A 17,105-nucleotide genomic window follows, 5' to 3' on the forward strand; every position below is an offset into this window, starting at 1 on the left:
ATTATTTTCGAGTACACGTTTCGCAGTTCAAAACGGCTTCTTCCCTCTTTACACTCGCTATCGCTGTCGCAAATTTTGTCTCGGTTTGCCTAATGTGAAGCGGTCTAACGTAGTAGCATCGCAAGTAGGCAATACAATATATCGTTAACAACTGCGACCGAAACAGAACGATGGTCATGAGTAATTATTGTAATAAGAAAACGTCTTTCATTACTTTATTAAAACGATCGCGAGTACAAGTCGTTGTTAATTAAAACACGTGTGTACGCACGTGTCTATATCCGATACAACAATCCGATGGGAGAGACCCGTTCGATAGGTCTTTGGTTTTTCGCGGGGTGCAAAATAATTCTAACGGATACGGCGCGGAGACGAGAATAAACGCGTTATAAGATGTAATAAGAGTGAAAAATTATCTTTGAAGCGTAATAGAGAAAAAAATAAAAAAAATATAGCGTAAACACTAAGTCAAGCGAGGTTTACACCAGAGATATCGCACTATGAACGAGAATATTTATATTTTTACTTGAGAAAAAAAGTTATAGTAACGTTTGTAACGTCTAATTGACCCAACCGGTAAGGAATGTTTATAACGTTATTTTTCTAGAGTATATATCTAAACAGTTATTATTGTGTTATGACGAAACGTGCTCTCAAGCGACAAACAGGCGAGATCCGTTCTAGATGCAAATATATATTCGTCGTTGACAACGTTGAGTTCGCTTCGATTACTTCTTCATTGTTCTTACGATTGCCTCTCTAAGCATAATTTAATGTCTAATAGCTGCTACGAAACTTTGAATCATTATCGCGAGTGCTCACGAGAAACGTGATCATCCGATACAACCAATGTGTTTCACGCGGTGTTCATTACGATTTTACTGATGTAAATATTAATTGTACCTAAGTTGGAGAGATACGTGCACGCTTCTGTGCGAATAATTGTTTAACAATTGATAGCCACTGTTTACCGTTTTCATGAAATTTTTCATTGTTGTTGTTGTTCCTTTCACCAAGATGTATTACAGACAAAAATACACCCAATCCACGAAGATATTTACATTCCGGTGATTCGATGCTTGGAATATCTTGAAATAACAAATGACGGTAAAATTGGCTATCAGTACGATACGACAGAAAGCAAAGGATATTTGAAATGGGAAGGTAATGGAAAATAACTTGCGTTTCTTTCGTATTCGGTTTTATTTTCGCACGAAAGCGATCGGGAGACGAAAGACGAGAAACGAGATAAACGCTCTCAGTTGGCAATCTGAAAAAATACTAACCACGTTCCTTAACTTTTCTGTCGATCTACTCTACGACCATTTATTAAAACGTTCCTTTGTACCTTGGAAAGGATGATTCTGTTATTTAACTGCGGTACCTGCGATTGAAGGTTCTTACTCAGATTTGCTCCACTCACGTTTCGTCGTAAGGTGGAAAAACAAAAACGGAAGTGCTGGAAACTGTGGCGAGAGTGCAGTATGTATGGTGTTAGCTGTATGAAACCATGTTACGTGTAATGCTATGTACTGTAAGATTAAAATACAAGATAAAACGGTGATGGCGTGTACTGCTGGAATGTAATAGATGTATCGAGTTACCCCTAAATACAGCCATTTTATAATGGACATTTTTCCGTGGTCCTTTCTCCTTTTACCGTTTTCTCAACTGTAGAATAAGTTAACAACATATCTCAACGGTAGCTTAAATTAATCTCTGCAAGGACATCGACGCATGCCAGTAGGCCTAATTTTTTTTTTTTTTAATTTTAATCAAAATATTTTGAGTGAAAAGAACCATTTAAATCTGTTGAAGAATATTTATCACTTAAAATTAGTAAAATGTAGTCAAATAAAAAATTAAATCAAATCTTGTTCACCTCACTGCCATATTTAAATTAATAATTAACATATCAATAATACATGAATTCAAAATTATATGGAACTAGAAAATGGTACAGGAACTATTCTCATCAAAATATAGATGTCGCTGAAAACATTCCTCTCAGATAATCAAGGTAAGTTGATTGACAGTCCGATTCGAAATTAAGTTGTCTTTATTGATTTTGATTAAATTAATTTTTGTCGAATATAAGAGGTTATTTAAAAAAAGTTCTGGTCAATTTGAGTTTGCAAAACGTTCATATTAATAATTATATTATATTCACTGTAGTATTGCAATTGATATGATACAAGATAAAGAATTATGAAAATTCCAGTAAAATATTTACATAAGTTCTTTCACCAATTATTTATGAATTTATAAGATAAATAGTATATTTAACCTCTTCAAAGATACCCATGCATATAGATATAAATTTAGCTTTCTGTCTATTAAATACAGTAACATAAAGGTAACCGTTTAACTATGGATAAATATTTGTAATTAAATTTCTGAGTAGTATAACACGATAACATCGTTATATTAAAATTTATATACATTACATCGTGAATGAATCTAAATAATATAATTTTTCGTTATATCATGTAATTTTTCCACAAAGAGGTTAAAATTATACAAAAAAAAAATTGTTTTACCTAGTTTACCCAAATTTGTCTACATTAAAAATTTCCTATCATATCTCCCTAGTTTTTAAAACACTATCTTAACATAAAAGTATCGTACATGTCTGACTTAGAAATTCTTTATTAACAGAAAAATTAATACCTTCATCCATACAAATTCTATTTAATTAGCTTCTTAGGAGTATCTTAGTGCTATATCGTACGAAATGAATACAATTACTGCTAATCTTATTCTTATTCAAGTATTTCGAACGTTTGAAATTCGTCGATGCGTGGATTCCTAAAATACTTTGCCCAAGAAGCGATTACCCTAAACAAAACAATCGATTCAAAGTTCGCACTCACTCCCACGCACAGATTATCGAAAAAACGAACGCGATCGAACCAACGGCTCATTCGCTCGCGCGCTCATTTGTTACCCGTCGGTGTCCTCGTAAGCAATCAAGAAACGATTTTGTTGAAAAACTTTCAAGATAATTAACTATAAGTATCAAAAGATGACTTGCCTTGAGAACAACTCGTAGTTACCGAAAATCTCGTTAAATCGAGAAGAATACAACGATGCAAGACCAAACGCCGTTATTGCAGCCAGCGGCATGTTTGGTAACGTAAGCTTAAATTTCTTGGATTACACAAAACGTTATATTACAATGTTTCACCTATGGATTGACAGAGTTTCCTTTCTTTTGTGTTCACTTTATCTTAAGAGTATTCTACAAACGTGTTAGAAATCGCGTGTTACAAGTTACAATCTATTACGAATATTGACACTGCGAGATAGAGCGATCTTAGACGTTAATAATCCCGTGTTAAGAATTGTTAACGATCTTCACCTTCAGTAAGTAAGGAAAGTTAATATAAAAAGCACGCGTTATGTAAAAATCTACGATGATTTCGAATCTACGTGTCTTGAATTATCAATACTTTACAAGTTAGAGTTTCGATAATATGTATATAACATTTGGTACAGGCAATTATATATACTTTCCCTTGACTTATTAACATGAAATTGACCACGAAGGTTGTATCCCCTTTTAAAATACACTAAATAAACGTTTAATTGTAGCGAAATACTGTGTAAACGATAGAGGGGATACTAGACGCGAGTGACGTTCGATTCAAAGTTTAATTTAATAATACAATTGTTTTGGATTTTATCACTGTAACGTAACTAACAAAAACGAATTACCAAAATTATAAAAATTTCAATGTCTTGATGTATTTTAAAAATATTATTACAATTCGTCCCTGAGTAACGTGTACCTGTTTTTACTGGGTGCTAGTTTTTTGAATGTGGATTCTGGTGGGGTTGTAGGCACTTTAATTTGTCCAACAATTGAAGGTTCTTCGTTATTATCTGGCCCATAATGAAACTCTCGATGTAATTTTCCTGAATACAAATCTCGTAGGAAAGCCTTTAGTTTCCCCTCTATGTGAATGTCATGGAAGTTTGGAAACAGGTACATATGTCTAAAGCTATCTATCGCAATTAAGGGTAGGTCTCTCGGAGTTTTCCCCAGATGATGAAGAGGATGAGCAAATTTCAAACCATCCGCAGTCAAGAAATTTACATTTTCTGAAATAAAACATATTTGACTATTTTTTACCTATTCTACATGGCAGCATGAATGAAATAACAATTATAATCACAACACTTACGTTTCTCATCAATTAATGTCTTCGTGACTACATCTTTGTACATTTTAACACTCTCAACATCATCAGGTGCATGAAACAATATGAGAAAAGGTAAACCTTCTTCTGTTAATTCCTCTGCATTTTCGAATGTGATTTCTCTGACAAGTGGGACACATTTCTCTTGTGCCCAAACATTCAGTTCATCAAAATTATTTAAACTTCCATGGTATGTCTCATCCTCATCGTTAGAAAGTGCTTTATCCGAACGGAAGACAATAATAGGTTCTTCTGGAGGATGCATAGCTCTGCTTGAATTCCTATTTTAAATATAAAAAATTAAAAATTGTTGTCGCATTTAAATAATTTTAAACATTAAACATGGAGTGTGATTCTAAAATGTAATATCTAAAAAGGAGTTCGTGCCACATTTGCATTTGGATGATGCACAGGGATAATTTTAATGCAAATGAAATACATTGAAATTTTAAGTTAATGTGCAAGAAACAAATGTCATCTGCCCATGCCCAATTTGTTTACTTACAGCAAGTGGAAATGCTCTCCAATTTCACAGTTTTGAGCCGAGCAAGTGCTTGTTAGAGGAAAATTACGTAACAATTACACATATTTCAAAGAAGCATTGAATGAAATGTGTTACAAAGTACAAACAATGTTTAAGGTAGCACTACATAATGAATAGTTCTTAAGTAAATGTTAATTGTAGACCCAATTTATATAAATCAATGATAATGCTTACCCAAAACCAACATGGAATTGACAGTCATCTTTGAGATTTGTGGCAACCCTCCTGAACATTTCATATTCTGGAACATTCTTCCTATCAAAGTACCCAATAATCATTCGTTTCTTATCGTCTAAGTTAGTTAATTCCTTCAAATCATAGAATTCCTTAATTGGATCTTCCAATTGTTTCTTTATAAATTCTTCAAAGGCTTCCACAGACCGTTGACCCCTGTATTCCCTTTTAGTTGGTTGACCATTTCTTATAACTTTTAATGTTGGATATTTAGTAATGTGAAACCTTGAAGCAATAGAGGCTGAAAGATAATTTCCTATTTAGCAAATTGTGCAAATCAGTCCCATGCTAGTGCTTTGGTGAACTAAATAGTGATTTTATTTGCATATTTTCCATTTTCCTTGTGACTACTTACATTCCTTGTCGCAATCAACTTTTCCCATCACCACTCTTCCTGGTTCAGGAAATGCTTTCCTCACTTTAGTTGCAGCTTCATCAAAAATAGGGGCTAATAAGTTACTAAAACGGCACCATTGCGCGTAAAAATTTATAAACACCAATTCATTTGATGCTGAAATTATAAGTGAATAAATAATGTTATTTTCGCGTTTTACGACTCGGTTGTAAAAATAGTATTTATCTGCGATTTTTTTCCGTTTTATAACGTCGTAACGTACCGAGTGTCATATCAATATTTTGTTGAGTAAGCGATACTGCGCCTTCATTTGCACCGTCCGCTAAATTGTTTGGCAAAAACGCCTAAAAAGGAAAACAACATTGCAGTTCCGGTTATCGCTAATTTACGTCGGAAATTTACGATAAATCAGTGTCCGATATATCCGACACGTGACATATGGATTTAATATTTCATTTCACGAAGAGGTTACGATTTTGAGGTTATTCTACGTGTACGTGTATAGGTTATGCCGCTGTTTGAGCGGTGAAAATAAATTCGTGGCCATTGAAGCGAGCCCGCGATTAATTGGTCCCAATAACGGGAAAACGGGCTCTCAGGAATTCGTAGATTCTTAAATGTGTCACCGTCCTGTTCACGGTTTTCAAAAACTTCTGTCACTTTTCGTTAATCTTCTTCTGACAAAACAACGTTGCACACTTCCAAACATTACTCACCATTAAACAGGCAAATAAAAGTATTTTGAAGTCGAAAATATCACAGAAGACCAACATCTCGTGATCTTAAAGTATAAAGTTGATCAGGCAACAATTTTTTGAATAACCATCGGTAAGCAGCTGGCTCTGCGTCAAGTGCCACGAATTTGCAGTATATCGAAGCCTAGTAAAATATACGTGAGACATCGATTTCAGCGGTCGTGGCACAGGTGGATAGAAATTCTCTATGAAGAATTTGCTGTTGTATCGTTTCTCTTTATTCAACCTGTGCCTTCCAATTGTAGTGTCTCATTCATACGTTCTACTCCGTGATCCCGCCGGTTTCTTTGTCCCTAGCTGGTGATTCCTGTTTTGCAAAATATAACTAGAACCATAGGGTATTTATCGCTACAATTCACCGAAGGTGACCAATAACCACTCTCTACGACTTTAGGTCTAGCCACGCGACGATCAATATTCCCTAGGCCTTTTGAATTCGCAGCGGGAGTTTTAATATCCTCATCTTTCGTTTTATGGATGTATTTCCAGAAGAGTAGGAATTAATTTCCAAAAGAATTTTTTTACAAGAAAGTAAGAAAGATCAAGATACAGAAATTATATTAACTGGATTCGTTGTGATTTAAGTATTCTATATTACTTTAAAGAGTGATCGAACAAAACCGAATAGAATTTTCTTATAGACATAAAAGTTTATCCCACAAGTTACCAATGGTCGAGTTTACCGTTTATCATTTCTTCGGAACACAACAGGGCCATAGTTTACATTTCTCAAAAATACAGAAACTGTTCACGACCGCAGAACGAATTTCCACAAAGATCACGCCATGAAGCACGTTATAAAACAATTACACCCTCTAATCTCCGTGCAAATTCAAACGTTTGTCCTATCCGAAATGCAACAACGGTGTTTGATTTACAAGCGCCCAACCAAAAGGGAAGAACACGAAAGCTTCGTATCGCAACCCGATGAAAGGTTCACTGGACCCTCGAATATCTTGAAAGCAACTTCCATGGAAGACCGCTAGGATCTTTCTATTCGCAACTCGTTTAACGTTCTGGCCAACCCTTTTCGTCGACAATCGAGAAGCATTGACTCCACGAAAGATGAGCAACTGTTTCCCTAACCGCAGCTAACTTACCTGGCGAAGGATGCGACGCGAAAGTGCAATAAAACAATCATGCGTCCGTAATCTCCGTGTAAAAGCGAATTATTGACTGCATGGAAGGCAACAATGACGGTTGGTTATATCGTGCTACGGCTGCGCGACCATGACTTCACGAATTCTTCTCCGTTCGACGAAATTTCAATGTTCAGGTACACCTGGGCGAGTCTTCGGGCTCTCTCGACGATATAATCCCCATTGAACGAGTACGAGGGCTCCCTGGGCACGAACTCCAACAATAATTTACGACCACGCGAGGCCAGAGACGCTCGAACGGGATACGCTGTCGTGTAAGCCGCGGCTTAACCGTAATTTACAACGAAATCCAATTTTCCCGATTCTATGTTCATTCTGCGGATCTCCTGAATTGTGCGGCTGCTGGTATTCTTCCTCCTTGGCCCTTTCAATCGAATGCGATCTATTGCTCCAATTTAGGAGATACTGGACAATTAAGCATCAATTGGAATAATTTGATTAAACTTCGATGGAATTTTTGGATGAACCAGGTCTAAAAATTAATTCCCGGTGCCACAAAATAAAGTGCCTACAACATTTATTTGCGCTCAGTTCCCTTCGTTGTATCGGGGTTTCACGGTAGCTAATGTATACCAATTTTAAAATCATAAAAATTGGTTCTACAATCGTTAGAAAAATAATTTTTTGTTTTCAAGTTGGACCATCCTAAACGTTTCGAGATAATGACTCTTCAAACCATCCATCTTCTTCCTTGGACAATTCTCTCTACCAACAGTTGTAATGGAGTTACAGCTTGTTACACTTACATGATCCAGCCTGTAGCGACGAAAGCTCCTCGATGCATTCGTCAACTATACAGGGCTAAACTTGTGTCAAACGTACTCGCTTGACATAAGTTTCCGCCAATAGGTCTAGCCAGGACAGCAGTCGGGATGACTTTGAGGTTCATAGGAGCCTTTGTACCTCTCAGTCGCCGACGTTTTTAGTCCTCTCCGCGGGGGATCGAGCTTCGACTGTGCCGATGTCAATCTAGCATCTTGAATGGACCAACGCGTTCGTCCGTAAGAGTACGTCAAACGCTCGTATGAGAATTGCTGTGGTACAAGTGCTCGTCATAAGTACCTTCGAGTTACTCCAATTTCAAATGGGAGAAATTAACGCGAGCGTCGGCTACTCGCGCAAATTGGAACAACATAGATCATGCTCGACATTAACGCTTTGCGTTGACACTTTGCTAGGAACAGCGGCGTTCTTTGACACTGGATCGGGCGCGCCGCTGGACACTAGTTGAACAAACGACTCTGTTGAAAGATAAAACCACACAATACGCCACAGGACTCTGCATCCGACAATATTTCCCTTCTGAGAAAAACTCTGATGCGACCTCGAGGGCGGCATTGACTTCTGCTGCGACAAAACGAGCCGACTTTTCCTCTAAAAAAGATGAGAACGTTGGAGCCGACACGAAGTATGGGCGGCAAGGTGCTTTCCATTTTTGGCCGAATTTATCATTCGCGAGACATTTCTGTCGAGTATCCGATGGAATTCGTCAATGGAATGTGTCGAGTGTCAAGAATAAGAACAAATCACTGTAATTTGTGATCTCTATGTGTATTATATTATCGAAGTGCTCAGCGACAAGTTTTATTGTTCAATTTTCAATTGATCAATTGGTGAATGGAGAAATGTGTGTTAAGTGGTGAATTTTTGTGCGTATAATTACTTTGTTTGTGTGTAAGTGTAAGTGAATAGAATTTGTTCTTGGTAAGTAAGAAAATTATTATTCATTTCGATTTTCTTACGATCTATCGGATGAACGTATAAGTTTTTTTTTTTAACACTATAACAGTAAAAGAAGACGAAAGGATTAATCAAAAGGAAGAATCACCTACAACATTACACAAACATTAACTCAATAAAATTAATGAGTTATTAACGAAGTAATGATGCTCCCCGAAGCACCCCGCGTTAAGCGAGGAACGAACATCGTTCGATAAATTCGCAATAACAATCACCCGTAGCATTTATTCGCGGCCATGGCTGCGTTCCGTTCTTCTCTCTCAAATTACGAGTTGGAAAAAATGGCAGTAACATCGGGGTTCCTTTTTTGCTGGTACATTATTTATAAAGTTGAACGAAAAAATTGTCTAGCGGGCCTCGGGAGATATCCGCGTAGTCGTTAATTTTATATCAAAGCCCTTTTACGACCCTACCTGGAACAACGCGAGACCCAGACGAGGTTCTGGAAGGAAGCAATTATCCATTTTAATTCCTCGTTGACTTGACGTGGGATATACACGGATGTGCAGGACTGTTTGATCAGTCCCGGCCATCCGCGGTCGTTTGGGTTTCTTCTGATTCGTTCCCGACCGGTTGGCACACAAATCATATATTCGGTCGGTCGCGGTACAGAATTCTTGTTCTCCCTTTTAACTTTCGGGGATCCTTCGGCTGTGTATCGTCCTCGTAGCCACAGCACCCTCGCAACAAAAGCGGTCGACCGGTACCGATTGAGACAATAGCGAAACCGTAACCCTGCTGCCCGCTAATTAAAATCTATCGGGCCGAAGACGAGCCGATGAAGGGTGAACGTCGACCCGTTTTTTCTTCGGACACCTTCCAGTTTTCTCCAGAGCGTTCCGTTCGAAATGTACGCAGACTGCTATATAGCGGTCGCACGGTTAGTAAAGTCAATTGCACGGTTAGAGTAACCGTTAATTGTTCCCTCGATTGTATCCCCGACCCTTCCGATACTCGAACGGATTATTACCTGCTGCTTCAACTGTATAATGTCATAATATTTGGAGCAATCCTCGCGGGCAATCCCGGATAGTACCAATTTCCTGTGGCTTCCGTTAGGTCATAAACTCCGGCTTCGATTACTCTGTTACGTGGAACTGGCTACCCACAATAAATATTTTCGTTGTACTTTCAATAAGCTAATGGTGTACTGTACCATATACGCGAAGTCGGTTATAAATATTAGTAACGCCATAGGAATTCCGTGTCGTCTTGGTTTCCATATTCTGCATGAAACCAAGTGACTCGTGAGTCGGCACAGGTGTTACCTTTAACTCGGCGTCGTCACAAAGATCAGGTTGCGTAATGAATCCGCGTACAATGTGACGGCTTCCTTTGAACAGGAGATATTCTCACGGCCTCCATGGTACCCGGGGCTACCCCCCGATCCTCGCTCTTATTCTGCCGTTTCTTTCTTTTTTGCCTCTTTCTACATCTCTGGACGCAACAGGTCGTATTGTGACGAGGGTGTCATTCTCTTCCAATGGAATTGGCGGGAGGACCCCTTCGGCTCGATTCTTACGTTTGTGCGACTCAGCACAAATTTATGAACCTCGAGACTAACATTAGCAGTAGGTGTATACGTTCACCAAATTCACGAACTCTGTCCAGATGTATTTACTTTGATTCTTCACATTTCGAATTAATATTTCCAGTTTGTTGGATATGCAAACCATGAAGTTTGTATTTGTCGCCCTGACAAACAGCAGCGCTTCGAATGTTTTCTTTATACGATTTATTCCTTTTTTTTTCATCAAACTGTCTCATCTGTACCATCAAATATGTTATTAAAGCATTATGAAACTAGAGCATCCCCTTTTACGTATTACATACGTAACACAGTTTTATACTGGAAAGCCCTGTTATCTATGTACGGTCAACGTGTTGATACTATATCGACGTTATAACGCCTATCATGATATTCGTGAGAATATCTTGTTAAGGGCGCGTAAGGGTTTTGCAATCATACAGCGTATCTCGCATTAATCACGACAGGTATGAAAACTCCTTATACGATCATGGCAGGGCTTCCGTTTGCAATGTTGAGCTAACAGAGGTTACGTAATCCGACGTTATCGATTATCAACGCCAGCGGTTCACCGGTGGCTTTGTAAACGATGTGTAATAAATGAATATCGAACGCCGCTAGGAGAGCCTCCTTGTACGCCAGGGAGAGAACGTTTTCTCTCGGGGCCAGTGATTAATGACGACGCACGGTCTGCCGTCCATTTGTTTAAACCCGAACAGGCCCGAACAACGAACCAGCTTGCTAATCGGACGGTAGAACGTTACTAGAATCAACCCGGTAGGATGGTATACAGATTGTGAGCAGAGTTAATTTCGTTATTAACCTTCCGAGAAGGGGAACGCTCGGTCGGAAAATGAAAATTACGGTCGACAGGTAGAACGTTATCCTTTTATACGGTGTGTGCAAATATTAACGTCGGATCTTCTCCAAATATTTTGCCGGTCAGGTACCAGCAAGGTCGTGACTGTTTGCGGTGTAACTGGTCTGTTTGCGTACAAGATAACCAACGATCTATTCGTAAACGATGTAATCTCTTGTTTACGCCCTCGTAATCCTAAACCGATTAGCAGCGACGCACGAGTTAGCGGGACAGATCCGACTAATCTTGTTCCGTGGCAGGGTATCCCGATTTGATCGGCTTCGAATAGGCTTTCTCTTCTTACAGAGGGAGCTCGTGAGCGACCACGTTACGCCGATCATCGTGTGAAAACTGCAAAGTCTCGCTCCATTAGCTCCGAAGACTAGTCCTATTGTCGGGTCCATTGTTAGGGAACGTGGCCCTCTCTTTCTTTCTCTCTCTCTCTCGCCCTTTTTGGTTTCGCCCTCACCGTCATCTATCTCGTTTTTTTTTTCTCTTCCTCCCTTCTGGTTCGGCGTCTCTTCTTCTGCGTTTTCTTCCAGATCCGAGCATAAGTTACAAAACCCGTCGAGACTAGTGACCTGCTGATCCCGATGATGCTTCCTTCGACCAGGTAAATCGCGTATAAAATTGACCCGTAGCAAGGAAGAAAAGGTTCGACCCTTAATGATGTCTCGACGAACAGACCATCATCAGGGAAAATGCCTTCGGGTCATCATCCAGCGTGAAGATGCCATTTGAAATTTGACGAAACCGAAGGGAAGATTTCTCGAAGTGGTCGAGGGTAGGAGAGGTCGGGGATGGAAATAACAATCTTTATATTTCATCTTTGTTTAACTTAGCTGGTATTCATTGCGCGTCATCCAATATACATATTAAACGAAGAAAAACGCTTCTATGGGCCCGTATCAATTTTTGTATAAATACCTCTGTTGCAATGAAAGTATTACGTCACCCTACAAGTACATGCCAGTTATTGTACTGCTATTCAAATTAATATGTGAAACATTCCTTTAAGTTTTACAAAAAAAAAAATTCAAACTTTTCTATCTACTACATATCTTTTCCCTTTCTGGCAGAAATTCGTAAACTAGTGGCAACGTCACACTCCACTCCTGTTCCTCTCGGTCCTAGTCGGGCCTAATATCGAAAATCGAATCAAAGGGGGAAGAATTTAAGCATCGCGTCAGGCGAGGATTCCCCGTTCGTCACGATTGTTAGACCCCGTAGACGATTTCAAAGCGACCTGCGACCGACCACCGATTTCCAGCAAACTATAAAATTTCGTGAGTTACGATAAACTCTAGGAAAAAGCGTTCCCTTTTCGAGAATATTAGTTCTTCGTAGGCGATAGCTCATGTTTATGCGCGCACGAACCCACGGGTCCTCCACAAAAGACCGCCGAAAGACTGTTATGGCCCGAAAGAAATATGTTACGAGACTTCCCATGTCCACTTTCTATAAAATAACACCGCTGGCGATTCTCTTAACTCGCGCCAACAGCTCCGATCTTCGTGCGATCGGTAACTCAAAAAACGCTGAAATAAAAGCAGTTCGTTCTCATTTCAGTGAGAATTTAAATACAGCCGAGGCGTCGTAGTTTCAAATCCCAAAGTATAAATGTTGAAATATACCATTATCGAAGATAGGATATTAATATTTTACTTATCATATTCCAAACAAACTCCCATTGGCAGAATTCATATCGATGAATTTGACTAAATTTTCATTCGTTTTCTTTAGAATCGAATTATTCCTCGAGTAGAGGTGTTCGACGCCTCTTAGTCATCGAATGTAATAAGTTTGTCTGTGAATTCGACAGAACACCTCCATAATTCTAAAACAATTTATTTTATTAATCTCGACCACGTTTTCGAAATTTGGAACTACTCTGCGTCGTTCTCGCGCGTATAAATATGAGTGAAAATACGAGAAATCGGGGACGGTCGATTTCTTATTGCCGATAGCCGAAATCTGACCTGCGTCGTCCTTTTCGATTCGCATCGGTCCACCGCCCCTGAATGTCTCCAGAGAAACGCCGCGGCTTTCCGTGGAATAACCGAACGTCACAGCGAGCGCACAAAGCGCACTTTACACCCCCGCAGGCACCCTCCGTTTACCGATTGGACACACACCGGACGAAAGCGTGGTTCGTGTCGATCGTTTCCCTTTTACCTCGACGATGACCAACCGACGACTTTTTAAGTCGACTTTTTAAAAAGATCCAATGTCGAATTTTTTGGAACACGACAGACGTACTAGGTTGTCCCATAAGTTCATACCACTTATTCTTCTGCTAATCAAATTAATATATGAAACCGGTGTTCCAGTAGTTTCGAAAACCGGTATGACACCACACAAGTGTCTTCATACCTCTACCTCTGTAAGGGTATCGCAGGCGTAACCGAGAAATATCGTTATAATAACGGTGTAAGTCCTCTATTGAAGGAACTTGTAAACACACCGAATCGTGAGTGATTTCTCAACGAGACGAACGAGGGAAGGACTGACGGGTTTCGCAGCAATAAAGAATAACCGTAGCATGGAATGGAACAAGTTTCTGGAAAAATTCCCATCCTTGGGGGATTCGATCGTCCGCGTGGGAGTACTGTTTACGGGCGAAGCAATTTACCCCTGGCCGAGACGTTAAGCGGCTTATTAGGGGACAATGGTCAGGTCCAGCAGAGGAAAGTGAAGGGTTGCTCTGGGCGTGCCCCCTCCTTTCGCCCATTGGCCACGACACCGTGCTAAGATTTACGACGATGCTGGTGCAGTTGCAACTAAGGACATGTGTCGCACAGCAATGGCCAATTTCCATGCTTTTCGTGCTTCTGTCGGTTAGATGCTTTCGATGAATTCGACAAACAACAACGAGCCCCCTGAGAGCCTGTGCTTGTGGTCGTTGGAAAATACTCTGGAAGATCGATGGTCCCGTCTGGCTATCTCTGGTATTTTCTGTCTACGTCCACGTAACGACAGATGATAATTCATGCCCACCGGAAGTTAATAATCTCTTTCCGGTATGCGACTGGGACATCATGAAAACACATGACGTCGTTGTAATAAGATCGTGTCGCTTTTTTTGACGTTGACAGTAGCGTAATTAAAGTGGGTGATAGGGCTTTTCACCGAAGAAGTACAAGAATTCATACCGAGGATAAGAAACTTGGTAGATACAGCGGCGACCTTCGTCAGCTGCCAAGATTATCGAGACGATACTATCTCGTAGCAAGAAAATGGTTGCTTCCAGGCTGAACAAACAAGATTCGAAGAGATCGCGCGATAATAGCTCGTCCAGCATCCACGTTGCGATGATTACGGTTATCATAGTTCGCGACGCACGGCCCATGACCGGTAGCCATCGTCCCTTGGGAAAGCTGTCTTTCACGCGCCAAGTGCAACGATTTGTCCCCGTTTCTGCAGCGGCAGTTTTGCCTTTGTACCTGCACAGGACTGCTGGCGGCGCATTGTGCGCCCAGCAAGGCGCAATAATGGTGCCTATCTGGTACGGATCGGTAGCGCGAAAGTGTCGTCACCTCGTCCTGCCAATGATCGCTTTACAGCCACCATAAACCGAGACTTTGTGCTGGCTGTGCAGTTCTCAGTTGGTCCCCGCCGGTGGGACGTCTGATGAATGCGCTTCCAGCGTGGACCAGGATCTTTCGTGGATTTATGGTCCTACGTACGTCACAAAACGGACCGAGAACCTTGGGAAACTGGTGCCCCGTTATCACGCGCTACCGTGTACCGTCGCGGGCCTCGCCACGCTTTGATACGTCTTTGCAAATCTCGGCCACCTCCGTTGGCGAGCACCAAAGAACCTCTAAACACCGTGAAAATTCTCATTGACTCCTTTCACCCATTCAATTAGAACGTCAGTCGCTCTTCCAGCCGTACAATTTCCTAGGTTTCTTTTTATTTGAAGGTTGTGAGAAGTACTCATCGGAAACTTAGGTTACCTTAAGTTTTCTATGCGCCACCATTTTGCCCAGTATGACGTTCTTCAACTTGGAAGCACGCCATACTGGACATCTGCCAGCGGTTTGAATTAATACGTATTTCGAAACATGTAGATTTATAGCTCGGAATAGTCGATTATAAAGGAAGGTAACCAAATCATCGATTTTTCTGATTAATACAATCCGACGATTGCTCGGTATAGAAGAACCGTTAAACGATACCTTTTCAATTATTTTATTAGGGAGACCTTTCTGTTCTTAATATTTATGGTTCACTTCGATGTCTGAAAGTCGTTAAACTACCATATAATAAAAACAGTGAATATTACATTGCGATAAATGTTGGAGTAGCGTTACAAAAACTATAAAAGATGATGGAAGATATATGTTCGATCCTTAAAGAATCCAGGTAATCCGTCGTGTGTGAAATTAAGAAGGATGAATTTTTTCTAACCGACACTTTTACATTAACCGTAATTGCTTCGCGCAAGATACGTGAAATATGACTTCCGCGTGCATGACAATTCGCTGTCACGTAATTACGACAGAACGGGTAAAAGCAACGCGTGCTAACGTCAACGTTTCGAAAGGAAGCGTCGCCGTTCGCCCAGGACCGTTAATTAAACCCGAATGCCTTATCCACTAATTAAACCCGAACGATTAAGCTTATTCCTCCTGCCGTTTCGTTTCTACCGATAATTATTACCTACCGGGTCGACAGCTCCTCGAATCTTGGGCGGTCGATTCGTGAAGCAATGATTTTCGCCTGGAGAGGTTCGATCGCCTCTCGAACCGCTCCATGTAAAAAAAGCTGCTGGTATTAACCCCTCGCACTCGAGTCGTTTCGTTGTTTAATGGTGTTAATATTTATTATTCAGGAAAGTTATCAAAAATATAAAACGTTACGACTATACCAAGTGCTTTGACACTTCAATTTAAGACCTCATTGGATCGTGTTTTGAATACGTGCCTGTTACATTTAAGCATCACTGATCCGATGTTTATGTCCGAGGCGAATGTCATCCATCTCTTGTTGTCTATTTCTTGACTCGGTACTGAACTCAAGTACGTACGTACGCGATAATCGGTTACTCGTTGATGCTTGTAAGCAAACGCGTCCATTATATCTTTATAATTTTAAAAACAGCATCAATTTTTCTCAAGAGGATGGTAAATAATGTTTAGCCGAAACTCGAATTAGTAATTAATGATTGTGTTTAGATTGACGTTATTTTTAAATTTATTATAGTAAAGATTTGCCTTCGCGGACGATTTAAACATCTTCAAGATCGTTTCGTCCGAAAAAGATCTGTTTGAGATTGAGATTTGCTGATAGCTTACTCTGAAACTCGAGTTCTGATTAATACAGTTTTTAACGATAGTTTCAATTCTGCGTGACGATAGAAACTCAGAAAACGGTAAAAGAAGCAAATATTTTTCTACAAGAGGAAATAGCGTCGTAATCGATAGAAAAAGTGGTGTAACACTTTGAAATTGAACGATTGATAGAAATTGTAGATGCTGCGAGGAGAGTACCGTAGGATTCGCGAAGGCTTTCCTCGATGGCATGAGGCAGCCCCCAGGGACGACCACAAAAGGTGCGTAGCCTCGATCCTCTATCCTCGGAACGCAGGGTTGATTTATGAGCCGATGGAGGGGAGGGCGCATGCGCACCAGGCCACAGGATTCACTGGGGTCTATCCCCTCCTCCATAGAGGAACCCGGCAGAGCATTCAGCCTCCTCCCTTCTTCGTCGGTTCCTTGTCCAC

At 40.3% G+C, this 17,105-nt stretch overlaps 1 protein-coding gene across 2 annotated transcripts; it reads right to left on the bottom strand.

Annotated features, from left to right (window-relative positions):
- Nucleotides 1-2,631: 2,631 nt before the first annotated feature.
- LOC128885549 (endoplasmic reticulum resident protein 44) lies at nt 2,632-6,211 on the bottom strand. 2 transcript variants are annotated; one of them, XM_054139650.1, is made up of 7 exons: nt 6,052-6,211; nt 5,598-5,679; nt 5,336-5,491; nt 4,921-5,221; nt 4,708-4,755; nt 4,188-4,483; nt 2,632-4,104 (listed from the first exon to the last, which is right to left on the bottom strand). In XM_054139650.1, exons 1-7 carry the CDS (start codon nt 6,106-6,108, stop codon nt 3,764-3,766), a joined length of 1,281 nt encoding a protein of 426 aa, XP_053995625.1. In that variant the 5' UTR covers nt 6,109-6,211; the 3' UTR covers nt 2,632-3,763. The 2 variants fall into 2 exon arrangements, with proteins under 2 accessions (XP_053995625.1, XP_053995632.1); XM_054139657.1 differs by lacking the exon at nt 4,708-4,755.
- Nucleotides 6,212-17,105: the final 10,894 nt, after the last annotated feature.

Source organism: Hylaeus anthracinus, unplaced genomic scaffold (assembly GCF_026225885.1).
Source record: "Hylaeus anthracinus isolate JK02 unplaced genomic scaffold, UHH_iyHylAnth1.0_haploid 0, whole genome shotgun sequence".
In the NCBI taxonomy this organism is placed as follows: Eukaryota; Metazoa; Arthropoda; class Insecta; order Hymenoptera; family Colletidae; genus Hylaeus; species Hylaeus anthracinus.